The sequence below is a fragment of the Scomber scombrus genome, chromosome 18, assembly GCF_963691925.1.
Source record: "Scomber scombrus chromosome 18, fScoSco1.1, whole genome shotgun sequence".
Taxonomy (NCBI): domain Eukaryota; kingdom Metazoa; phylum Chordata; class Actinopteri; order Scombriformes; family Scombridae; genus Scomber; species Scomber scombrus.
The window spans coordinates 21440801-21466760 of record NC_084987.1 but is presented as its reverse complement, the minus strand read 5'-3'; the positions used below and the strand labels follow the sequence as shown (position 1 = coordinate 21466760).

The window sequence follows — 25960 nt, the reverse complement described above, 5'->3', positions numbered from 1 at the left end:
TGCATCAGATCTTGATATTTCCAGCACTCGCAGATTTGTGATATGATGATGAAACATGCCGGTTCTCCTCAGTGGTTCCCAACCTATCTAGACCTAGAGAATCCAGCGATTACGTTACACACAGTACAGTATTGCAGTCTGTGTTGTTAAAGAGGCCAGCGCCTTCCTATGTCCAGCTTACATACCGTTAAAGTGGCTTAGTCATTTCCCTGGCCTCCTTTCAGGGCAATGAGTCTGACCTCTTAAAAACTGCCCTACAAACCTCAATGCACAGGAAATGATTAATCCCAATTCCAACGTGTGAAATAATAATTATGTCAGTCGCTTTTATAAAAGATTTTATTTTTATTCTAACTTTGAAAACTGTCTCATTATTGTACACACTTAATGACCCTTGCTTCCATTTTTACTTGAATTGATCAGTTGTAGAGAACATATAAAGACAATATATAAGATAGACTGTATATATCTTTAATATCTGTAATTAATAATTACAGCTGTTGAGATTATTGCTAAATAAATTGTTTATTTGGTTACTTATTCTTGTTAATTTATTCATCATCATTTTCATCTTTGATCATATTTGTCTGTAGTTTGAAGTAGGTGTAATTTTGGTTTTGACTCTCTGGACAAGATGTAAAACATCTGAAAAAGAATATACACTGTATGTTTAAGATAGAATACTCTATGTAGACTGTATAGATTGACACACTTCTAAACAGGATAAGCTAGGATCTTTTATTTAGATCAAAACTTTCCACAAATAGAGGACCAATCATAAAGACACCAGTATAGATGAAGAATTCTGAAGTTATTTCATTGTTGTCCTCACGTTGGAGATCATGTAGCTAATGAAAATGAGTTTTAACAATGTAATATTGTCCAAGAGCTTAAAACCATGTAATTTTACCTCTTTTGTTCCTGGCTATAAAAATAAATATGCTGGAAAATGATGATTTTTAGTCACCATGTTAAACTCTCTACATACTGTATGTGAGTGGTGGTTTATCAGTTCTCTTACCACTGGCCCTCCCACACTGTCTGTATCTCTCTCTCACTGTGAGGGCGCGAAACCCACGCTGTGAGGTTCAATTTAATTAATTTGGAGGACATTCATAGAAAATGAGATGAACTTCAGAGTAAAACAAAGCAAAAAATGTGATGTTTGAAATTGCTTTGGTTTGAAGGCTACAAATGCAACGCAACCCAGTTCCAATTTAAAAATCAAAAGGCACCGCTCTTCATTGAACCCACATTCTTAATGCTGTTTGTCATGTCGTGTTGCTTCTTCTGTGTCTTTCTTTTAAGCACTTTAATTGTCAGAAAGAAGAAGTTAATTTTATTGAGTTTTTTCTTTTTTCTTTTATTAAAACTCACATGAAACCATTTTTTTTAAATTTCCATATTACAAATGTAGTGTTGTTTCTCAATGGAGGTTTACAGTATTAATAAAATATGCTAATTTCAGGGAACAAAAGAAGCAAACAACATCCCACATGCAATCCCAGCGCCTCACATGTACCTGAAACGAGACCATCACGCTGTCCCCTCAGGACAAAGCTAAATGCAGGCGTGCTAAGGTTTAGAGGGATAAGCCTGATCAAATCCTTTCAGATTGATCTTTGGCACTGTCTACCCAGCTACCTGGTGAGGGGTGGGGTAATGGGAACAAGGAGACAGAGGAGATTGAGAGGGGGGGGGGGGGGGGGGGGGGGGGGGGGGGTGTTGGCTCGGTGGAGATGTTTAGCTGACCTTTTTCCAGTGACCACATGATTGGAAAGAAGATGATGTGGGGATTAGAGATGAGCATATAAAAACCACAAGACGGACACCTAACATCACAAGCTTCAACGAGGAGAAAGAAGCAGCAAAAGAAGCCTCTTGGAATACCTGTGAACACAGGTGAGAACAAACTCTACTGCTACTACTACTATTTAGCTTAATAACTCTACTCTAACTACTTGTGGATTGGTTATAGATAAAAAAAAAGATGGTAGCACTGAACTAGTTGATAACTGATATCTGAGAAGATGCAAGAATTCAGATGGTGATGACTTTGAGTGTGATGATGAGGATAGCTTTCATTCAGCTCTGCAATTGTACCTTTCTAACTAACTGTAACTAACTGTAAACTGATAAGAAACAGCATGGATGACATGAGGAAGTTCAAGTTAAGAAGAAAAGTGGAGAAGTAACCGAAAACCATGATATATCTCTAGCAAAGTGGTTTGATGATGTGATTCAAATGGATTTGACAAAATTAACAAATGGAGTGTTAAAGTACAGATGTAGTTAAAGCTACACTATGCAAGATTTTTCTAAAAACAACAATGTATAGACTTGTAGTAAATAGTTAAAGGAACAACCAAAGAAAGAGTCTTACTAAAAGACGCAAATAGAAATTTAAGGAGGAGAACAGGTGTGAGTAGAGCGGTGTAAAGAGGATTGACTTTAAGGGGAACAATCACAGCAACAGATGGTCCAGCTAATAACGTGCTGAGCAGCGACTCCACAGAGCAGCTTCCCTTATCTTTCCTTCACCTCCTAGATCCTTACTCATGACAGCAGGAGTGGAGCCTGTGCGACCTCGTCACCCATGCAGGTGGCGCTTACCTTTGAGTTACAAAGCGTGCCCTACCGTAGAGTTTTCCACCTCTGTCAAGCTGCCTTAACAGGATTACCAGTGTCAGCAGTCAGAGGAAGGGGGGTGGGGGGCGAGACATTAGAGCTCAGGCTGAATACTGCTTAAACTCCAAGGTGTTGGAGACGAGGACAAATTAGGGACAGGCGTACTTTCTTTTAAGACACTGAAGAGAGTCTGTGATCTGAAAACAACTCCATGACACGATGTTGTGTTGTAACACTGAGCAGGATTAAATGAGCATATGTGTTCGCTGACAATGTTACTGGGCTAGTTAGTCATTTTAAAGTTTGATATCTAAACTATTGAATGTTAGCAGTTGTTTAGGAGTCGAAACTGAAGAGCTCATGAAAAAGTTGGAGATTAAGAACGGAGGATTGTCTCCTGGCACATGGTATCCCTGTTCCTCAAGAAGGGCAATTAGTCTACTGCGGATCAGAGCGGGATTAGAGCTAATCTGTCTATTTAACCTAATCTGCATAATCTCCACTGATTAGCATTGGGATAGATGGAGAAAACAGGATTAGCGGAGGGATGCAGAGAGAAAGAGAGAGGGGCAGAGGACGAAAGATGAGAAGGCAGGGGGAGAGCCAGCTACGACCTTCTGAGGACATGCACGTGTATAGGACACAGTTTGATGAAATGTCTTCTTCCTTTTTAGAAACCCTCAGCAGAAATGAACGCCAACCCCCCTGCAGGAAGCGCCCTGGCCCCTGGTGGCACAGTGGGCCCCACCACACCCAAGAAGGGACCACCCAAGTTCAAGCAGAGGCAGGCCCGTACATTCAAGAGCAAGGCCCCTAAACCAGGCCAGAAGGGGTAAAAAAAAAAAAACTAATTTATATCACATTCAATCAAATCAGCTCATAAAATAGAAACATGACCACTGACCTCTTGGTTCTTTTCTTTCTCTACTCCAGCTTTGGTGACGATATCCCCGGCATGGAGGGTCTTGGCACAGACATCACAGTGGTGTGCCCATGGGAAGCCTTTGGCGACATGGAGCTCAGCGACTTGGCGAAATACGGCATCATTTAAAGCTGCTGCCTCCTGCCTTCCTTACACCTCTCCTCTCTTTAATCCTGCCTTCTATCCATCTTCAGCTTGGCACACCATGATAAGGCTGCCAGCAAACCCCCTAATGCCCTCTCGTCTATCTACCTCATGCTTTTTTCCACTGAGTGGACGGAAAGCATAACGATGCTCTTATTTTTATATTAATATATTATAAAATACTGTTTTCAGTATATATACTTGAAATGATATGACGAGAAACATACCTCCACATACCTTATTCCCTATATTTCCATCCACTAACACTAGCCTTTTCCTTCCTTATTTTGACTGCCCCCTCTTCCCCCTGCATCTCCTGACCTATACGGCAATGGACGCAAGCAAAACACTAGTTAATACTAGCTTGTATTTGCTTCTAGCTGTCTGTTAAAATGTAAATATTTTGTTTCCAGCGTTGAACCTTTTTACCTTGTCTTCCATCTTACCTTTTTTACTTCCTCTCTTTTTTGCGTTGTATTTCCTACTCTTTGTGCACAAGTTTATTGTAAACACCAAGGAAAGTGCACAAATATGGTGTGTTGGTGAAAACTGCAATGCACTTTTATGCGATCATGGAGGAGGAACTCCCTTTTATTGTGACCCACAGAAAATGTACTATTGCATGGTATGTCCTGATAGTTGCAATAAATGTGTTTATTTTTAGTACTCATGTTTTCACTGCCCCTATTTTTCTTGAAAACCTTACAAGAGCTGCCAAAACATGCCGAACTTCATATAAATCACACATGAAAACATTATCCTGATATTACTAATAACTTCAGATGAGATGTGAACACTTTTTCACAATAATTAGATCTACACTGTCCAGAAGAAATTTCCTCCTGATGCTTTCCGAATACATCCAATAATATTTACCACTCATTCTAAGGCTTCCTGAAATCATCACACTCCCACAAGGTGTAACACTTTAGTGCAAACCTGGAAGCTGGAATACATCGAGGCAGCAAACATCATTCAGGGATTGAACACAAAAACCAAAGTCCAAATATCCAGGAAGAGTCAAAAACAAGTAAAAGAACACTGGAAAGCATGAAGGGGACAATGATAATCAGCCAAGGAAGTAGAGGTAACTCAAGGGTATAAATAGGTCAGGACTGATGACAAAACAAGGTACAGGTGTTTGAAAAAGCAGGTAACAGGAAGTTACATAGGAATAAACACAAGGATATCCAGGTTACAAAATAAAACAGGAAGTAGTTATAATACATGAAACAAACACAAGATGACAGAAACCATTACACACGGCTCACTATTAGAAAAAAGGAAAACAAATCAGGGTAACTGCTGATGCAAATGTCATCTACAAGAAACTTTGTTCCTCTTCATCAACCCTTCCAACCCTAACCCCCTTTATATTATATTTCAAGGTTAAGTCAGCTTCTTTAGCACATAACACAGTGGGAAAGATTCCTCATTGTTTATTTCTATAGTGCCAAATCACAACAAAAGTTATCTCAAGGTTTCCTGAATGCAAAGGTGGTGACATCCACCTTGAAGGCTGTAGCCCTTTCCAAAGATGTCACCTCACGGCAGGAGAGGTGGTGATGTGTCATTAAATTGTTGAACCAATTTTGACCTCAAAAAGTAGACTATAATTCAGTCTGTCAAGGTGCTGTCTTAAACTACATATTAGAGATATTGAGCCTTGTAATTTCCTGCACACCCTACCTGCTAAACCTTTCTCTTTCCAGTACGGGAGGGTTGTTTCTTTCTTGCCAATTCCCATGATAGTTCACAGCATTTCTTTGGAGTAAAGCCATGGAACTCAGCCAGGTTCATGATTTGGTCTGAAAGCTCCTTCTCCACCTACTGTTTTTACTTCCTTTACCTCCTTCGTCTTGATGTACATGACATCAATGACTGCTCTCGCCATCTCTTCAAGGGGTGTTGAGGCCCAGTGGGGTTTTTCTCTTGTACATTCTGGGCATAATAGATTATCTACAATGTTTAAGTTTAAAGGGAAGGTTCACAATTTTTCAAATCTGTCTCAAAATAGCCAGGTGCCCATATGAACACTGAAGTAGTTTTTTCTTGCCATAATTATTCCTCCAGCTCATACTAGCTCAGTGTAAAGTGAGTTAAAGGCTTGCTCACTTTGCTCCATAGCCACCACTTTAGGAAAAACATTGCCTAGCTTAGCAATTGAGGCTCATGTTTAGCAAGAGATTCACATGGTTTTTATAAGTTAGCAAATCACCATCATGTATAATGAATGTTTTTGGACCTGGTTACATTTACTTTAACATAAAATTCATTACACCTGACATGCAGAAAATGTAATTGGACATACAAAAAACAACAACTTACCATTTCCTTCCTGAATTTACAGCCACATGACGAAACATGTACAGTTGCCTAGATGCAGGGGTTGGGACACCTTACCTAATGGCTCATCTTTTCCCCACACTCCCTACATTTATATCTGATGCTGTCATTAGGTGAAACAGTACTACAATTCCTCCTGAGCGGGGACATGAACGTCTCTGCCAAAAATCATAACAACCCGTGCGAAAGTTGAGAAATTTCATTCAAAATCATATCAGCCTCATGGTGGTGCTACAGGGAAAGTGAGGGGGTTATTCATAGTTTACATGCAAAATTTTGGCAATCCAACTTGTAAGTTTGTTATATATATCACCTGATAAATGAAAACTTTACTAGCTTGGCAAAAAAGGCACCAGAAAAAAGGAAATAGGTTGGGAAAAATGAAGATCTTAAAGTGCAACATTCAAGAGAAAAGCACTGCCACATGGCTTCTGTCAACATCCTTCAACACCTTTGTCCGTCGACAGCTTTTCCCAGACGCTCGGGTTGCTATGGTTTCTCTTTCAGATTTGCTATCAGCACGCAGTAGCTGAGAAAAGTTTCCATTCTTTCTATTTCAGCCTAACTAAATGACAGCAACGGGAAAACCAACACAGGATTGCTTTAGGACACCTCAAATAAATGATGACAGACTTGAATTCCTTTGGTATTAAATGACACAACAGGAGGGTTTTAGTATTTCTCAAATTTTCAGTAAGCTCCTACAGTGCAATAGCTACACCCACATCTGCACACATTATGATCCTGCAACAAACAGACTGGATAGATGAAAAGATAAAGCTCAGTCTATTTAAGTTTTACACCATTACAGTGAATTTAGAGCTGAAGAGTGACTTCAGATTAAACCGAACACACCCTATAAACTCTACGTGCACAGGCATGAGTGGAGGTGTTACGTATGGGCTTGTACAAGACAACAGTTGAAAGCACTCTGTATTCTTGACGAAACTCCCCCCACGGCTAACTCCATCACTTCCAAATGTTGTGGCTGTGATTTACCGGTTACTAAGGTGACGGCCAGTCCTAGCTCTGTATCCTGGTGACACTGGGATGAGTCAGTTGGATTCACCTCAACTAACTCCCCTCTCAAAACTGTCAGCATCTCAAAACTTGACATAAACACTCTGGTTACTCCAGTTAGCATGCGCACATGCACGTGCATCTGTAAATGAGATTCAAATTCTGATGGGAATTAGATTCAAAACTGGGGAGGAGTGAACCCTCCCTTACATGGGCGTGTGTGTGTGTGTGTGTGTGTGTGTTTTTTTTTTTTTAATGTGTATCGTCACCTCCAGGTGTGTGAGCCCCACCTGTAGTCTGAGGGAGGGACGCAGGGATAGAGAGAGAGAAAGAGAGAGAGAGAGAGGGAGAGACATAGGAGGGGACTGGAAGGAAAGTATGAGTAGGGGTGCAGGTTTCTTTGCTGTTGCACAACCTGTTGATGTGGTGTTAAAAAAATCCACTCCCAGTAGCTTCAGACCTCAGAGGCTCCATCGCTTCCCTCTTTTCCTCACCTTGCGCTCTTCCTGTTACCTTGGGCCAGCAGAGATATGAACACATCCTCTAGTTAGGAGGTGAATGGCTGAACACTGACGAAGGACTAATAGAGTTTTGTTACAACACTTCCAACCAAACTTGAAATCGACATTTTTGGAGAGTCTAAATTAGGACATCCCAAAGGATAAAAGGTAAGTGTCTGTTTTTAATAAGGTGTGGTTCGGCTTTAATAATTCAACTCAGAAGATAAAGACGTCACGAATATGAATCTGTTTTCTTTATAATACTGAATAAGATTTATGGAAATTACAGTATATGTAATCAGGTGTCGACTAATAACCGCTATTACAATTGGCTAGTAATGGTTCCACTTTTAGACAAATAAGATTGTAATCGTTTTCAACGCCTTTTATTCAAACCAGCTGATCAAAACTTTCCAACCACTGTTTTCCCAAGTCTTCCCCCCCCGACTGTATGATTTTATGACTAACTATAGGCCACAAATAAATGCCAATGTCAGGGAAAAGTTGAGTCCTGGGTCATATTTATCCGGTGATAAACCCAGAGAAAGGTCAGCTTTGAATCTCTGACACTCAAACAAAGGCTTTGTTATCAGCTTGGAGGAAGTGACAATCTGCTATCAGGAGTGAATATCTGTCACGGCGTGTCTCCTGTACTGTACAATACCCCCCCCCCCCCCTCCATTCTCTCCATTCTCTCCACCCTCTGCCCCCCCCCCCCTCACACCCCTCCCCTCCCAACCCATGTGTCTGTGACTCTCTCCTGTCTGTCTCCATGTTTCACCACAGCTTTACGAGCTGATCCAGCAGGGTAGTTACCTTTCATGTCTGCCCCTGTCCCAACTTCACCTTCATGTTGCAAGGTTTTTTTTCCTCCTCCTGTTATAGCCCTTACACACACACACACACACACACACACACACACACACACACACACACACACACACACACACACACACACACACACACACACACACACACACACACACACACACACACCTCCGCCTTGTTCTGGCTTGTTTCCGCCGCTCTGTTCTCTTCACCCCCGCTGTCAAACCTCTCTCCCGTCTTTTTTTTCTTCTCCACACCGTGACCTCGATGTTGCCTTGTCTTCCATTTCATCTTGCTTATTTCACACCGTCAGTCCACACAATGTTAACGTGCTTTGGAAAACTTTGTGCTGTTTGTTTCAGGAGAGAAAAATCCGCCGTATCAAAGGAGACTTTGATAAAAAAGGAAGGACTGAATCCTCTTGTGGATTACTAAAATGAATATGGCCTTTTCTTCCGAGAAGTACAAATCCCTTTTCCCCCTCCTCCTCCTCGTCTACGTCCCACTCACCTGTCTATGCCAGTCAAACAACACCACCACAGTCAGTCCCACAAACACTACAACTCCTTCCTCAAATGTTACATCACAGAAGCCTGTGTCAGGCTGCGGGGCAGGACTGGACCCTGTCTACAGGTATCTGTGTGATCGGCGAGCAGCATGGGGCATTGTCCTGGAGACCCTGGCCTCCTCAGGCTTCCTGTTCAGCATGATTCTCCTAGTAGGCCTGCTGCTCTGGTCCCTATGGATCTCATGTGTCTCAACACGACACCATCGCAGCAGCATCGGAGGCACGGTGGCCTGTATGTTCATGTTCCTGTTGGCCACAGGTGGGATCTTCGCCATCACCTTCTCCTTCATCATCCGTTCAACTCCTCAAACCTGCCCCACCAGGATCTTCCTCTTCAGCGTGTTCTTCTCCCTGGCCTTCTCCTGCCTGCTGGCTCGCAGTCTGGCTCTGCTGGGCTTCGCAGCAGCCCGGGGTTGGGGGGAACCGGCCGTGGCCCTGGGCCTCTTCACCGTGCAGGTTATCATCTCTACAGAGTGGCTGATCCTGGTTCTGGTCAGGGATAAGGAAACTTGCGAGTACAGCCAGGACGAGTTTGTCATGCTGCAGATCTACGTGATGTGCCTCTTGGCTATTAGCTTGATCCTCTCCCTGCACTTGCTGTGTCGCTCCTGCTTCACGTACAGCTACAACTACACAGGGCGTGCCCGGCAGCATGGCCGCACTCAGGCCACGCTGCTCTGCCTCACGCTGCTGCTCTCCAGCTGCATCTGGGTAGTGTGGATCGCAATGCTCACCAAGGGAAACCCTGACTTAGAACATCGGCCAAAATGGGACGACCCGGTGATCAGCATCGCCTTGGTGGTCAATGGCTGGGTCTTGCTGATGGGGCACGGGTTAAGTCAGGTGGCGTATCTCTGCAGGGGGGAGGCCAGGTCCAAGGATGTCCCCCTGAGCTTCGCAGGCTGGACCAGCCCCAGCGCTGATATCCCAGGACTGGGCAGCCAGAAGGAGGGAAAAGAAAACGGAAGCTTTGAGAATGATGGCGATAATAGGAGAGGTGAGAAGCCGTCCTACTTACCCAAAATCTACATGGGGCTTCATTGAAAGGGAATGAATTATGCTTAAGGGTGAAGGTAGAGGTGTGTGAACATAGAGTATTAATCTGCTGATTATTGCCTTGGTTAATCATTTGAATCTATAAAATGTCAGGAAATAGGGGGAAAACCTCCCTGCACAATTTCCCAGAATGCAAAGTGACATTTTATTCAGACCAATAGCCCAAAAACAAAGATAGTCAATTTACCATCATAGAAAACAAACCAGTCTGAACCAGTGAACATTTTGGGCACTTTTACTGAAAAAAAATGTCTTCACAATCAAAATTCTTGCAGATGAATTTTCTGTTGACCACCTAGTTGTTGCTGCTCCAAAAATAATAATAAAACCTCAAGAGAAAAACTTCTTAAAGTCATTTAATTACGGATGCTACAGTGATGGCTCTCAGCTGCATTTGTTAAATCTGAGGATTAGCGCTTTAAAAACTTGTGTTTAAACAACATCATCAAATCATCTCTACATAAACTAGAAGACTGCAAATTGTGACATGAACATAAGCTAAACAAGACAAACTGTAAGAGTCCAAATTGAGAGTAATCAGCAGGGATATATGATGGACATGTAATTTAATAGGAGTAAAGCTTTTTTACACTTCAAAGTCCTTTTTCTATGAGGCGTTTATGTTATTTTGTCCACCTCCTGTACAAATATTTGTATAAATCTTGCTAATCATGTTTAAGTCTGGCCAATAAGCCCAGATTCACAGAATGACATTTTTTATATTGAAATAACTGCAAATGAATACAGAGCGCATGATCAACATTACAAAACGATTCCACTATCAGTCAGCTCGGCTCTCACTGTGGGCCTTTATGATGAACAGTATATAATGAGCTGATAATTAGATAATTGTGTCATGTGTCTCCCTCCAGGCAGGGGGACTGAGACGACTCTGCGATCACCCTATGAGTCTGGATTCTCCATGACAGTGAGTAATAAAGCATTAGGATTAACAATCTGACTTCACATGGTCCGTAATTAAACGCTGTGACCTTTTGCTAGTGAAGGCAATTATGGCTAAGTCATATTGTAAGGTTAATGAAAGCACAGTTTATCACAAGCTTTACTTGCACTGACATGATGAATGTGTGATTATGTGCATCTGTGTGTGTTTCAGGAAATCGACCCTGACAAAGATTACAGCATTCCTCGTCCTCAGACCACCAACTACAGGGAACCCTATGATGAATATTATGGACAGAATTAATACTCACACTGATGTCACTGTCTGGTGTTTTACTCTCTCACACATTCTCTCTCATACACACACTCACACACTGACTATACCAAAGCCAAAGCTGAGGGTGACCCAACTCTATGCACTAATCTGTACTTAAGGTACTCGGCACAAACATTTTTTTTGTTTATGTTTTAATTTTTCTTGTGTGAATGTAAATATGTTTTTGTTTAGTTTTATAAGAAAAGTCTCAAATCTGCCAGAAGGATGTGAAATGCTCTCAAAAAGAAGAAAGAAAAGAAGGGGGAAAAAAAGACTCAGCAGTGTGATTCATCTGCTCGAGTATCATCACAGAGGACCGGATGGGTTCAGATAGTCCGGCTTTCTTCTGGTGAAAAATTCACATTATCAATGCTTAATGGAAGTGTGTCTGTAAGATGGTGTGTGATGTGCACATCGTGTGTCGCTCTGAGATGGTTTATAGTAGCCCTGAGGTGATAGAAGAGGCGTGAAACTGTCTCTCTGAAGGTGCCAAACAACTGAGCAGAGGACAGGCATCAGTGAACGGCGGAGAGGAGGGATGAAAGGAGAGCAAGAGAAGAGGAAGAGGAGATGAGATGAGACAAGACGGGGGGAGGATAGGACAGGAGACCTGTCAGCTCTGTGGGAGGCTTGTGCCATCACTGATTAACATCTTCATATTCAAAGTGACATTACAGTCGCTGGGCTCTGTTGTGGCGAAAACACAGGGATGTGTTCTGTGTGCAGAGAAAGATACGAGGTACACAAACAAAAGCGTGCCCCTTTCAAATGATACATATCCTAATGATCTTTTTTTTTATTACACAAGCTGTAAAGTGTTACCAATAAAAGGTTTATCTGTACATAAAAGTGCAGATGTGTGTGTCATATTCTTAAAGCTCAACCTCTGCTTCTCTTCTCTCAACATCTGCACAGATGGCACACCAAAGGCCAATTACTCTCTCAACCAGAATTAATGCCATGGCTGTGGGCACACACTGCATATTGGAGGATTAACCATACACAGAGCAGGATGGTAGTACCACAGTTACACCACCAGGGGGCACTGTCTAGGTGTACCAAGTAGATGTGCATACTCTGGGTGGATGAGAAAAAAACCACTGAAGTGAAACTTTTCCAAGAAATTCATGGACAAAAGAAAGAAAAATAGTGTTTTGACAGTTGTAGCTGCTAGTATGATTCACATAAAATCTATAAACTGTGGTTTTATTGTCTAAAATTAGTAACGTGATTAATATTCAGTCTGATGATTCTATTTGTGACGACCTGTTGTGAACTTATTGTTCTCCCACAGAGGCCTGCAGTCACTCTGCCATCCACAAAAGGTCAATTCCTCACTTCAACGGGCGCAATCTTCACACATCCCCTCTTATCAGTCGGCCTTCAATCTAGTCTTCCAATTAGCCAGACTTCAATTACTCAGAGAGAGCATCCCATCAAATTGGCAATTGGCCTCTTGTGCATTAGCGCAATTAGCAGGGATATGAGGTTTCCCGCCACATCCAACCCATTTACGGCCATTAACTCCAGATGCAATTAAAGATTGTTCCAGATTGTTCCCCCTTGGCAGCAATGAAAAATAAAGTTGGAAGGTTGGCGCAGCAAATGTGGGAAGAGTTTATTGCGCGCTATCTACAGGAACAAAAGTCATGAGTTGACGCCAGAGCGACAGAAAGAAGCAGTAATAATGCAGCATCTATCTGTTATCTGACTCACACAATGTAATGCATCATCGAGAAGGGAAAAGTTGCAGCATTCTTCTTAGCTTTTATACCACCTTTAATCAAAAACAGCTGTCATTTTAGTGTTGGGGTTTTGTGCTATTTAAAGCAGTCTTTCTCCTGATTGGATAAGCCAAACACAGCCAAGAAAATGATAAGATAGAGACAATCATGGAAAGGAAATAACATAATGGCTACCAGCTCCAAAATCAAGAAACTTATCAGGGAATGTGCTCTATCACCTTCTGGTCATCATTATGTATGTATGAAGGTATGGTGACCTCATACAATGTTAAACCTCACTCAGATAATAAGCATTCAAAGACCAGTATAAAAACCAAACAGTTTATTTATTATATACATTCAATAATAATGAATGAATAATGAATAAACATAAGGCAGACACAAGGATGGCAAAATAAAACATTGTGAGAAAAAAAAATCAATGTCACTTATTGAAAAAAAAACAATCACTTGGATAAAATGAGCTTTTTAAGAGCATGTGACATATATATATAAAAAAAATTCCACATGCAATTCAAACCCATTTATTCAATCCCTGTACAAAAACTCCCACTGGTTTGACTTGAGCACAGTGCAGGGAGTCGGGGTCAGAGTTCAGACAGGGTCGACAGCTGAGGATAAAACTTTGGCTTCTGTGTTATTCCAGCACACCTCTGTGGTTTAGTATTTTGTTTTTTTTCTGTTCCTTTTTTTGTAATGTTTTCAGCCTTCCAAATACTCCAATTAGAGACAAAACAAGCCAAAGCAGCCCACTGGACCAAACAGCTGCTGCTCGGTAACCAATAACGCCGTCTCCACGTGAGCTTTTTGCCAACTTGGATGAGTGAGGTGGAGATTGTTGCTAAAAGAGCATCTCTGTGGGCAGTTTGGTTTTTACTCTGTACCAGACTGGAAACAGATGACCGCTGCCAGATTTGGTGTCTGTGTTTGCTTAAACACCAGCCTCGTCTCTGTGGAGAAACTCTTCACCCCCCCCCCCCCCCCGAGACCAGCTTAAGGCCAAATTGTCCTTACGTTGGGTCGTCATTGTTATCACGTTGCTTTCATTATAAAAGAAAACCACAAGGAGAGGGGAGAGGTCAGACATGCCAAATCAAATTTTTACACATCTGATATGACTGGTGATTACCATGACGACCGCAGAGGCACAGAGCAGAGATAACCCAGATTACTGAAGCGGACCGAATCACCCCAGCCCCCCACCCCATCCTAAACCCACCCGGACACTTTCTTCAGGACCTTCAAACTGAGATCTCTCACCACTCGTGTCACTTCGCATCACATAACACCCTCCGCCAAAAGCTCTCTCTTTTTCCTCCTGCTACGTGAAAAAAAACCCTCCCATCATCTACCTCATCTGAAAAAAAACCCTCCCATCATCTACCTCATCTTCCCTCTCTCTCCAGCACTATGATTTGAATTCATGCACAAATGAAAATATTTCTGACACCCTTCCTCTCTCTCTCTCTTTCGCTCTCTCTCTCTCTCTCTCTCACACATAAGCATGCATAGCAACACTTCTGATAATACTTGTAAGGAATAATAAGACAAAAACCAAAAAAAAAAGAGGTAATGCTCGTCAAAAATACTCATTGGACCTACTGCACACAGTTTTCACAATCATACAAAAACATTATTACCCCCTCCTCAATCTGTTCACTCCACCCTGAGCGCACTGTACCCCCTGAAGAAGAAGGACAAAAAAAAAAAAAAAAAAGACAGCGGGGGACGTTGTTATCCTGTCAGCTAATGATGAATGGCTCAGCTTCTCACCTTCACCGCCACAATGTCCCTCGACTAACCACCCACCCACCCACCCACACACAGTTTAATTGTTCAAAAAAAAAAAGAAAGGTGGCTACTGCTGAGCCAACAGGGGGCCCTTTCGACATTGTGTGGACGTTTACTTCGCCTGTGATTTGGCCCCTACCGGCTATCCCAAACATCCTCTCAGCATAATCCCTCATGACTCCCATCTGCTCTGCTTTCCCTTGTCTGCAGTAAACACCTCTGCATGTACAGCGTGTTCATGTGTCGACCAAAAAATGAAAAGAAAGGCAAATAAATTAGCGTGTGGACCGAATTCAATTTAAGGTTGTCTTGTTTGCAGGTCACAATTCCCAAATATGATGCAACCTTCGAGACGTCTGTCATTGTGTCGACACCGCTGCAATGACATTTTCCAGGATGCTTGTTGCGGCACTGTGCTGTTTCAACGTAGAAAAAAACAAAAACAGCTTCAACCCCACAGATAAAGAAATATAACATGAAGTATAAGGCAAAGAAAAACAACAAAAACAATCAACCACAAGAAAAAACAAGAAATAAATCAGGACCAAAAATGTGCTTTCTTCAGAAAAAAAATCTTTGGAACCAACAAAAGGCAAATAATAGCAACAATAACACAGTGAGAGTATAATGGAGATGTAATACATAGGACAAGAGGCTGAAACTGTTTCGCCCAATCTTTTTTAACGACACTTCAAACGCACCGGTGAGGAGAAGTTTTAAAGTATTCAGACCGAACGATCCCAGAGAGCATGATGGACTTACAAAAAGGACAGCAAGAGTTCCCAGCTAAGTGACAGCGTCTGTGCTTCCCCCCCTCCCCACTAACATAATAGAAAACCCCCGTCAGCTGCGGGATACTTCAAGACACCGTTACGTGACTGCGATCTCTCGGTTTTAATGTATTCTAATCTGGGCTGTTCTGCTGGGATCTGCTGTTGAGATCAGACACCGTTTCCATGCAGCCTGGAAGCCTGTAGGCATAAATATCTTGATTGGCCAGGAGGGATTCCCATTCGATGATTCCCATGTAGATGCCCCCCGCCCCCCGCCCAGTTTCAAATCTGCTCGGCTAAATCTAGTTTGTCTCTAATTTATGGTTCTTTGTCCATTTGACCCGTTCATTCACTGCAGCGCCGCCGCAGCTGGAATGTCTGACAGTCGAGGAGATAAAAAAGAAGTGAGTCCTTCTTTGGAAGTAGTAGTATGAACAGATAAGGAACTAACGTGAAGGATGAGCTTTAGAGGGGAGGTGAAGGGAGGGGGAGGCGTGCTGTATTCTCAAAATAGACATACAGGGATAGTTCATAGCTGTAGTGAGTAGGAACAGATTCATCTTAGTGTTGCAGTTAAGAGTAAGAAATGGAATATGCGTGGACCAGCAATAAGGACAATGTGAAATCAATGGACAGTTTATCATATATAAATGACATTTCTATGCAACTTCTTATCAATGGCGGCAAAAAAACAAAAAGAAGAAAAAAAAACTGAGGTAATGCAGAAAAAAACAAGTCGCTTGTTTCCTTTTCATTGTCATTTTCATAATTTTTTTTTTTTTAATGATTTTTAAAAAAACAAAAAACATTTTAGTTTTCTTGTGTTTCCTTTAAAACTTAAGGGGAAGTTGTGACATGTTCAGAAAATGACAAAAAAAAAGAAAAATAATAACCAAACCGGAGGCTTTTTTTTTCTTCCCATGCCATGTTGTTCAGAGTTTGATATTACCCAGGACAACAGTGGTTTCTGTCTGTCAGACGCTCCCAAGTTCCCTTCCTCTGGCTGAATGTTCCGAACGCCAGCTTCACAAAATAACTATTATAATTCCTACATCTTTGTATATCGAGCAGACTGAGTTTGATTGTTTTTTTTTTTCTTCATTATTACAGCACAATGCTAAACCGTAGGGACGTCTCTGCTGTGGAGGGCTTTACGTCATTGTAGTGTTTAAAAACATGAGTACCTATTTTTTTTTATTCTATTAGTAATGCTGTGCTGCGGCAGTTCTATGATCATGTGCAGGCCAACACGAAAGGAAAATGTAGAGGAAAGTGTATACTGAGTGCTCAATGTAAGTGTGTGTGTATATAGGTCTGATTAGGTCTTACAGGGCAGTGGATATACTGTAACATCAAAAAAAGAAAAAAAAGAAGGTTTGTAGTGCGTGGGATCACACAGGAACAGCAGTCTCTCTCCTCCCAGGTCCCGTAGTGTTTTCTAAAAAGGTAACCATCCTGAAATTGTGCCCTGTAGTTCAAAAACAGCAGGCTCCGGCTCTTTTTTTTTTTCTTTATGTGGGAGACACTCCTGGCAGTTTTTTTTCATTGTATCCGTGTCACAGACAGACGAGTACAGAAACAGAGTTTTGAGTTGATGATGTGGCAACGACGTCTCTCGCCACCCCAAAAACAACAACGAAAAAAAAAAAAGAAAAAAGAAAAGACAAAAAACAAAAAACACATGAGTTGTCACTGTAGTTCGCCTGCAGAAAAAATGGAGGGGAGCTCCTGCCAAACAAAGAGCTTGAAAAAGGGAGGTTTTTTTTTTTTTTTTTTGGGGAGCGACGTGAAATTCCTTGGGTTCCTTTGCAGCTTTAGTAAGGAGCGAACCGACTGTATCCTGCCCGGTATAAACTGGCCTAAAACAGACAAAAAAAGGGACAACACAGTCATATTCTGGAAACAATGACATTACAGCAATATACAATATAGTGCTATTGGAAAAATCTATTCAAGTTCTACATGCAGTTATACTACAAACCCACAAATTATTAATTTATTCTGTTTTTAATGATAAGAAGCTGAGGTCAACATGGGCACACACTGTTCAAACCTCCTCTACTTTATCTCCCATGTAACGTTCACTGCCCTCTTTTAAAAATTTGACAATGTAATATTCCACATTCCATATTCACCATGGCTCCGACTCCGTAAGCGGCAGCAGCTGGACTTAAAGCGTGGTATGGATCTGTAGTGTACACCCGGCCATAACTGGCAACAAGAAACACAAAAACAACACACAAGAAATCAGTCATTCCAGTTTTCAAAAAGTTTTATATGCAGCTGTCACATTTAAAGAAGAAAGTGTTTTGAATGATGTATCATATATTATATTTATTAAGAATTATGTAGAACATTTAATGACACCACGCACATCTAACCTCCCAAAACAGTATTTCTACAATACCTTCTGGCTTTTACTACTTTTCTAATCTTATCCACTCGCATCCATAAATATCCTCGCACATTAAAAATCCTTAGCCTCTGATGTTTTGTGACAGTGACGTGTGCGTGCATGCGTGAGTGCGTGTGCCTCTGTTTGTTCGTGCATGTCCTCGGTTAACCTCACCTGTCACTGTAGGCGGCAGCCGCGGCGGTTGCTCCGGTTACGGCCGCAGGCTGGGCGTAGCGATAGGCAGCGGCAGCGGCAGCAGCAGCAGGGTAGCCTCCCTGGAGACACACACACAAACAACATAGTTAACTCACATGCCTCTGAGGGAGAAGGTGGTGTAAGGTGTGTAAATGAGGAGGTGGAAGTATACAGATACAATATACTGACAATTTCAATTTAAGAATCTTGATATATATACTGTATCTTTCCATGTATGTATTATACGTGTACCTTGACTTACAACTGAAATATGAAATATGTTTGTCAGTATATTGTATCTTTGTATGAGGAGAGAAGGAGGTGGGGTGCTGTTGGATGTGGTGCTCTAACAGTGAGACAGAGAGAAGGAATTGGACTGCTGAGATTGAGTTAGATTGTATTATTACTGCTATGGGAGAGGGTAAAAACAGTGGAAGACAAAATGTTCACACAGTGGAGGTCGTATAGAAACCTCATTGTCTCATCGGAGCAGAGGATTCATGTAACAGATATACAGATATGTCAAAAGGACAATAGTAGAGATGTATTTAGAACCAAAATAGCATTATCATTATTATTATTATTATCATTATTCTTTCATGTGGCTTCAGGAGACAGACCAAAGAAAACAAAGGTAGACAGGAAATGTTAAGTCACACACACAAACACACCAACGCAAGCCTATACTGACACTCCCAAAAAATAAAATAAAATAAAATGAAAATCTCCTCTCACTGTGACTGCATGCATGACCCCAAATTACATTTCATTTCAAAATCACAACACCGCTGCATTTGGACCTGATCAGAACAGAGCAAAGAAAGCACACGACAGAACAGAACAGAACACCCCCAGCATTCTACCAGACGCCTGCAATACACAGAGGTGGAGGCGGAGGAGGGGTGGAGAAAAAAATGGGGTTATTACTAGGGAGAGAGCAAGGCTTTCTGGGTGAGTGGAGGAAGTGTGAGAGGAGGGCAGTAATACAGTATGTCTGCATGCAGCAGCTGATCAGCACATGCTTCAGTAATCATCCTGAGTGGGTGTCGGGGGGGGGGGGTTAATTCAGGAAGAGACCATGTTCTCTGTTTTAACTTGAGAGCATCTCACAACAAGGGCTAACCATTGACTGTGAAATAGTTTCCTCCAATTTTTAAAGGAATAATGCTAAAAAAAAAAAGCGCAAATTTTTGTTGTTTTTTATAAAGTTTTGGCTGAGTAAAACAAATTAAAGAACAAATTAATGTCTTTTTTCACACAAAAGAGACCAGGCTCTCTTTTGAACAAACTAGTTGGGGGGAAAAAACCACACTGAATACAATTTAGTAGTTTAGTAAACAAACAAACAAACAAACAAACAAACAAACCCTTCCCCACAATCGCGGAAAAGTGCACATTTCAGTGAGTTAGTAGAAAAATAAAGCAAAATTCAAAGCAAGTGGTAAATTTTAAATTTTTGTTTTTGTATTTATTTTTTTTAACAACTAAAAGGTGTTCCAGATCAGATCAGAAGATGATTCATAAGATCAGAGCAGGTAGTAGAGTAAAAACAATGCACACTGTGGGTTTAGGTGTTGAGTTGACCCTACCTGAGGCAATCTGCGACTAAGGACTGAGTCCTGAAACACTAGTCTATAGAAAGAACAGAAACAACCGTTGTCAACCTGGATACACACACACACACACATACACACACATGCACGCAAACTCTCACACACTGACACACACCGCCGCATACGCCCACAGAGCAGCCTTTGTAGTGGTGTGTTAGAGAGCCTCTGTCCTATCATTAAGATTTCACAGTTCTATTTATTCTATTTTTAAATCAATTTCGAATTATTATGAACAGAGCTGTTGTATAATGAGGTATGTTTTCGCCACAACAGGCCAAAATAACAACCCTCGGTTCACGAAGGTTCTCGTGTTAATTTGGAAGGAGCAGTGCTCCTTCGTCGTGGGCTCATTCACCTGCTACGCGGGCAGCTCTGTGCAGCGCACGACTGGACGCACATGCAGAATCACCCCCAAAGGAGAAGAGCAAGAGAAAGCCGTGAGAAGGAGCGGGTCAGAGGGTGTGTTGGTTGGGAGGTGAGTTTACTTACATATAAGTCTGCTGCTCCGTAAAACCCATCCTGATACACCACACTGAGAGAGGAAGAAAAACGAATAGGAGAGGAGGAGTGGGAGGGCATGGGTCAGATGATGGAAGGAGGGGAGAGGGTGGTGGAGTGGAGAGGGGGTGCAAATGGAGTGGTGCACAGTCCCAAAACCAGAGTGGATGAAGGTCAACACACAACAAAAAGAGAAAAAAAAGAGGAGAGAGAGAGAAAAAAAAGAGATAAAGTAGTTATTTCACACCCATGCAGCATGCAGTGAAAATACAACTCCATCTAAGCTCCACAACTGCAACCGAAAACCTCCAGCACCTCTATGCATGACAACTCAGGCCTTGTGGGGCTAACAGATAAAAATTCATTGACTAGAACTGAAATGAAACTATAAAGTGCTATTGTTCCCCAGCTACGAAGAGAATCAAGGCAGTAAAGTCCACTTTAATAGATCATTTGATGAGGAAATGGTGTCTGAGAGGTGCAGCTTTTATTGGCTTTTTAAAGCCGTCGGTGGAGCAGAGATGGAGAGGGGATTTTCTGCAGCCCCCCAATTTAATCTTATTTAGCTTAATTTGAATGTCATCACAGTAAGCAGCCATGAGGCCATTAAGCAATCAATTCTGCTTTGATCTGAATATTCCAGCAGTCGCAACCCCATTAGCCAATCATCACAGCACAGCAACAACATGCACAGTACACATACCGAGGGGACAAAAAAACACATTGCAGTAAACATGAAGAATGTGCAGCAGATCTGTGAGCAGGGTGACTGCTTATTCATAATGACTGAATCTAGTGTGTGTGTGTGTGTTTATGCAAATCTACTGATGCCAGTATCTGTGTGTTTATTCAAATGAACCCTCAATGGGTGCAATCCTATCAGCGTGTTATACTCCACTGAATAGCTTGTGAACCGACTGACAATGTGCCAGTTGGACTGCTGAAGAGAGTGAAGTGTGAATAATGTTTGAGCATGAGAGCTGTATGAGCACAGCTGTATTAAACAGAGACCTGGTCAAACAGACTCTGGAAAATGCCTCTGAAAATAGCTCTGATGAGGTGATGCTCAATAGATTTACCGATTTTACCTTAAAGCACATAAATCTGGGCAGCTACCAAGCTCGTGTGAATTTCAACAACTGGTTTTCGTTTATCTTGCTTACCCAGGGTAGGTAGGAATGGCAGGCTGAGGCACGGCTGCCCGCACTGCGCTGTAGACGGGCCGGCCTCGGCCCCTGAGATGGGCGCCCCGAAACGCCGCTGCTGCTGCTGTGGTGGCTGCTGCTGCTGCTGAAGGGTAGGGGAACCCTGGGACTGGAGGAGGGGGAGGAAGGGTGGAGGTATAAAGAATAAAAAAAGGTAAGGAAGGAGGTGGAGAAAAGGAAAGAAAGATGGGGTGACAGCAGAAAAATGTAGGACAATGTGAATGGAAAAAATAAGGGGGGGCCCGGGGAGAAGGTGAGGAGAAAAGATAGAGCAAAGAGAGAAGGGAATAATACAACTGTAGCCTTCAGGGTTGATATCAATAAAAGTGTCAGGAGAAATGCTTGGCGAGCAGTGCTTTCATATAAATTAAAGATTGGAATGTGACTCAAATTTAAAGTAGGCTGTGGAGACTGTCTTTAGTGTGAGTGAAGGAGATGGGGAACGGCCTTACCTGCGTAGATTTCTGGTCCATACATGGCCCCCACCATGGGACTCAACTTCCACCCCGCTGACAGTCACAAAGAGATGGAGAGGTGCAGTTAACAAAGAGCATCATGTCTGCTGTGTTATTATACACACACACACTTCACCACACTATTACTACAGTCATTTGGTTCATACATGGGAAGAACTCAAAAAAGAAGGAATGAACAGAAAACAGCATAACATAAATGATATGCAAGCATTCTAGTGTCATCATATCCTCAGAATATCTGCATTTTTATTGCACATTTTTAGTATATGAGAAATGAAGAATCAATCCACTGCTAATTATAGACAATATTTGAGCACCACAGAGCAATGTTTATTTTAAAACTGATTGCATCGCCTGCTTCTGTTGACCGACTGCGTCACGCTAACTCAAAACTACACCAGGAACTGTGATGGAAACAAACAGCAGTGGCTGCTGAGCGCTTGGCATGTTAATCGACTGAACATGCTACACTTAGCACTGCGGGGTGAAGCACCCACAAACGCAGGATTCAGCTCTGACTGTTTTTTTTTGTCGGAGGCCTGGGCGCTGCCTAACAAATAGATGGTGCAAATGAGCGAGGCCACGACAGGTGAATTGTGGGTAGGCTGTATGACCTGAGCGGATACCGCAAGTCAACAAATGGTGTAATTGCTGACTGCACAATGGAGCACAGAGCGAGATCTTTACTGACACAAAATATATGTGGGAACATCGCAGCAGCATTTATGTGCTCCAGACTAAATTAACATAACAATTCATGAATTTTGACACACACTTTTTTTTTTTTAACTCACACTTATTTCAAGTCATTTAAGAGTATATAAAACCTGCACAATACAAAAGTACATTTTATAAGTTAACACTCAAGTTGATAATAAACTGCATTACATCACAAATGTAGAAATTCTATTAGGTTAAACTCATAACATGTACTCACTGATAAACTGCTTCAGCTGCACAAACAAATAAATGAATAAATACATTCTCCTGACTTTCAGATTCTCTTATTTATATTTTGCAATAAATTAACCTCTCTCTCATCAACTCTGTGGGATTAATCTGAAGAGAAAAAAAAAAGTCAAACTAAACTAAGCTGAAATGAGTTCGCTGACGTCTTTGAAACAATAAAGTGTGGCTGCACTGTGTATTTAACCCTGCCTGCCTACTTCTGCCTGTCTCTGTGTATGTATGCTGTTTGGCTTTTTAAGCTCATTGTTAGTGTGTGTGTGTGTGTGTGTGTGTGTGTGTGTGTGTGTCAGTGTGGCTGTTACCATAAGGCAGTGTGCTGAGAGCCTCTCCATTAGGGTAGGGGCTGACCATTTTCTTGTTAGTCATCACCCTGGCAGTGGCGTTATTCACCTGAGGATGGAAGGACACACAGTCAGAAGACAGACACGACAATTCAACAGTGGAAAATTAAAGCAGCACACAGACCTAAGACCAAGGCTGATGTGTGTTTGTGTGTGTGATTACGTTTAAACTGTCTGCTGTTGTGTGCAGGTATTATGCTTGCCTCCATTTTTTGTACAAATTGGAGCATATCTGAGGTTGATAATAGTATTCTCTGTGTAGATGTACTGTTACTGCTTCATTAAAAAGGAGAATAGTGGTGTCATCTAGAGTTATGGCCCACTTACTTGTGTCAACATGTAGTTTACACTTCCTCCAACCATTCTGAAATTCATGCCCTATGTCATTAGTGTGTAACATAATCTTGCTTTTATTGTTTCAAGGCACACAAATGGCCATCTTTGTGTGCAGCAGTGGGTGGGGGATTTTGAGTCATCATGCAATTAAAAGCGAGTTGCCCAGTAGAGATTTGGTGATTCATTGTGTGGAGAGAGAGAGAGATATAAGGGCTGCCATGGGTGAAATTGGTTATATTACTGCTGTGACTACACAGAGAGGCGGGGGTCAGGGGACAGCACAAGAACTTCTTTTTTGTCATTTCTGGCATGCACAGGTGAATGTAGTGTGGATTTTTTTTTTTTTAGGTGTATGTGTGCTTGCTGACATTTCAGTCTAATGCTTAGGCCCTTTCAATCCAAGATGGCTGATAATCTCCTCTCTGAGCTTCAAAGGCTCACGCTCCAGTCCCTTGATCTATCCTCATCTTCCTTTGATGAGCTTTAAGAGAAGAAGATGGTAGCTCTCTGTAATAACACATACTGTCCGAGTGTGCATTTGAAGCTCTACTTCTGACTGTGTGGCAAGCTAAAGATTAATGACCTTTTGGCTAGATGAGGGTGAGGGTGTGGGTGCGTGTGTGACAAAGAGAGACTGAGGAATGAGGGTGCTTGTGTGCGCACACACGCTTCACTCCCATTTAGAAGACCATTAATGCCTACACTGCCATTCGCACTGCCTCTCATGTTCTTTATCTGCTGAGCTTCATTCAAATGGAAATGAGGTTTACCTCATTTTTCTCTCATTGCAAATGACAAGGTCAGTAACAAATGATTCAATTAGCCTAGCCTGGCTAGCTATCTGATGCAACTGTCCGCTGGTGTCTGAGTGGAGACGTTTTGAAATATGAATCAAGTTAATGAATCATATTAATGCCAATTTTTTTGTATCACAGTGAAGTTATGTTCAGACTTGTGAAACAGCTGAATATAATGAAGAGTTTAGCCTCTGCTTAAGGTGGGCAGTCGCCTGTGTGTGTGTGTATGTGTGTGTGTATAGAGTATATACACCTGTGTTTGTGTCATGCGTAATCAATTCATGAAATTGGGTTGACAGGAAGACATGCAAATCAACAGAGACCAATATGGAAGGCAAATCTCAAGGTGTTAATGATAAAAAACCTTCAGCCTTTCTCATCCCACTTTTGCCCTCCCAATCCAGCCTGAACAACAGACCCGGACAAAATCAAGTCACATTTCCATATGAAACCAAACTTGTGGGGTTTACATACCTAAAAAGAAATATTCAAAAGAAAACAAAAAACTAAAAGTAGAGGGAGAGAAAGAGGGGGTGCAAAAACATTTGTTTGACAAAATTAATAATCATATAACACAGAAATTACACGCAGCCAAATATGGGCGCATCACATGACCAAGAGTGAGTAACAAACCGAAAAAAAGTAAAAAATTCAGCCAATCAGCAAGCGTCGGATGCAGCATAGAGACCAATCAAAACAATCGCAGCACTCCCACATCAAACACATAAGAGACAAAGATGGGACGAGATAAGTTAAGAGGAAGGGATGCAGGTGAGAAGTAAAGAGACAGAGCCAGTCCATGTACAATAAACGGTAGAACATAAAGATGGAATGAAGAGAAAAAGAGAAAAAAAGGGAGAAAGTTTTACATGAGCAACACAAAAAATAAAATTAACAATTACTGTTCAAAACAAAACAAAAAACATATATACCAAGGTGCATCATTCAAATAAAGCAATTAGATTTGGTGACCATTCTCCTGAAAATCTCATTATATGTGGTGGGTTGAGGAACAGAGCACCAAAGGATGGAGGGAACAGAGAGAGAGAGAAAGAAACAGAGAGAGAGAGAGCAAGAGAGAGGGAGAGGGAGAGAGTGTGTGTGTGAGAGAGAGAGAGAGCAATCCTCATTCCCAAAAAAGGAGAGAAATAAAATGAACATGAGACACTATGCCAGGCATTAGAACTGTGTGTCACAAACTAAGACCAGTACACTATGACTACGACTACTACTACGACTACTGATACACAGACAATCCACTACAAGAAAAAACCAAACCAAAAAAAGAAGAGGAAAAACAAAATGGCAGCATAATAGAGACCCAAAAATAAACAGCAAGGTAAACCCCATATCGGTTTAGAGATGCATATGGTTACACAGCACTGGTTCCTAAATATTATGTTATATTTTCACAGAAATATGCACAAGAGCTCTAATAAATAGTTTACATTTTAACAGCAAGTGAAGACAAAAACTTCTACTGTTAGTCTTAGTATGTACATCTGATCAGTTTTTGTCACTAAATGTGTGGCCGCATTAAACATGTCCAATTTGACAAACTATGCTAAAAGCAGACAAGGGGTCAATAAAAAAAT

The 25960-nt window shown here is 41.7% G+C and overlaps 3 protein-coding genes across 5 annotated transcripts in view; 2 read left to right on the top strand and 1 right to left on the bottom strand.

Moving 5' to 3' along the window:
* The first annotated feature begins 3317 nt into the window (after positions 1–3317).
* LOC133999898 (retinal cone rhodopsin-sensitive cGMP 3',5'-cyclic phosphodiesterase subunit gamma-like) lies at positions 3318–3679 on the top strand. The gene is made up of 2 exons (XM_062439242.1): positions 3318–3460; positions 3562–3679. The coding sequence occupies exons 1-2, from the start codon at positions 3318–3320 to the stop codon at positions 3677–3679; spliced, it is 261 nt and encodes an 86-aa protein (XP_062295226.1).
* A 5145-nt stretch (positions 3680–8824) lies between these two features.
* Positions 8825–11219, top strand: LOC134000041 (retinoic acid-induced protein 3). The gene is made up of 3 exons (XM_062439348.1): positions 8825–9953; positions 10885–10940; positions 11130–11219. Exons 1-3 carry the CDS (start codon positions 8825–8827, stop codon positions 11217–11219), a joined length of 1275 nt encoding a protein of 424 aa, XP_062295332.1.
* A 3577-nt stretch (positions 11220–14796) lies between these two features.
* Positions 14797–25960, bottom strand: part of LOC133998917 (RNA binding protein fox-1 homolog 2-like) — a 42241-nt gene continuing 31077 nt past the window's right edge. The window contains exons 7-13 of one of the 3 annotated variants that reach the window (XM_062437957.1): positions 23194–23281; positions 21899–21955; positions 21405–21555; positions 20233–20275; positions 18110–18210; positions 17676–17751; positions 14797–17399 (exon numbers count right to left, since the gene is read on the bottom strand). In XM_062437957.1, the coding sequence (XP_062293941.1) occupies positions 17355–17399; positions 17676–17751; positions 18110–18210; positions 20233–20275; positions 21405–21555; positions 21899–21955; positions 23194–23281 (561 nt within the window). In that variant the 3' untranslated portion in view covers positions 14797–17354. Of the gene's footprint in view, positions 17400–17599; positions 17752–18109; positions 18211–19719; positions 19763–20232; positions 20276–21404; positions 21556–21898; positions 21956–23193; positions 23282–25960 lie in introns of those variants that run through there. The other 2 variants (XM_062437956.1, XM_062437958.1) reach the window with 2 other exon arrangements.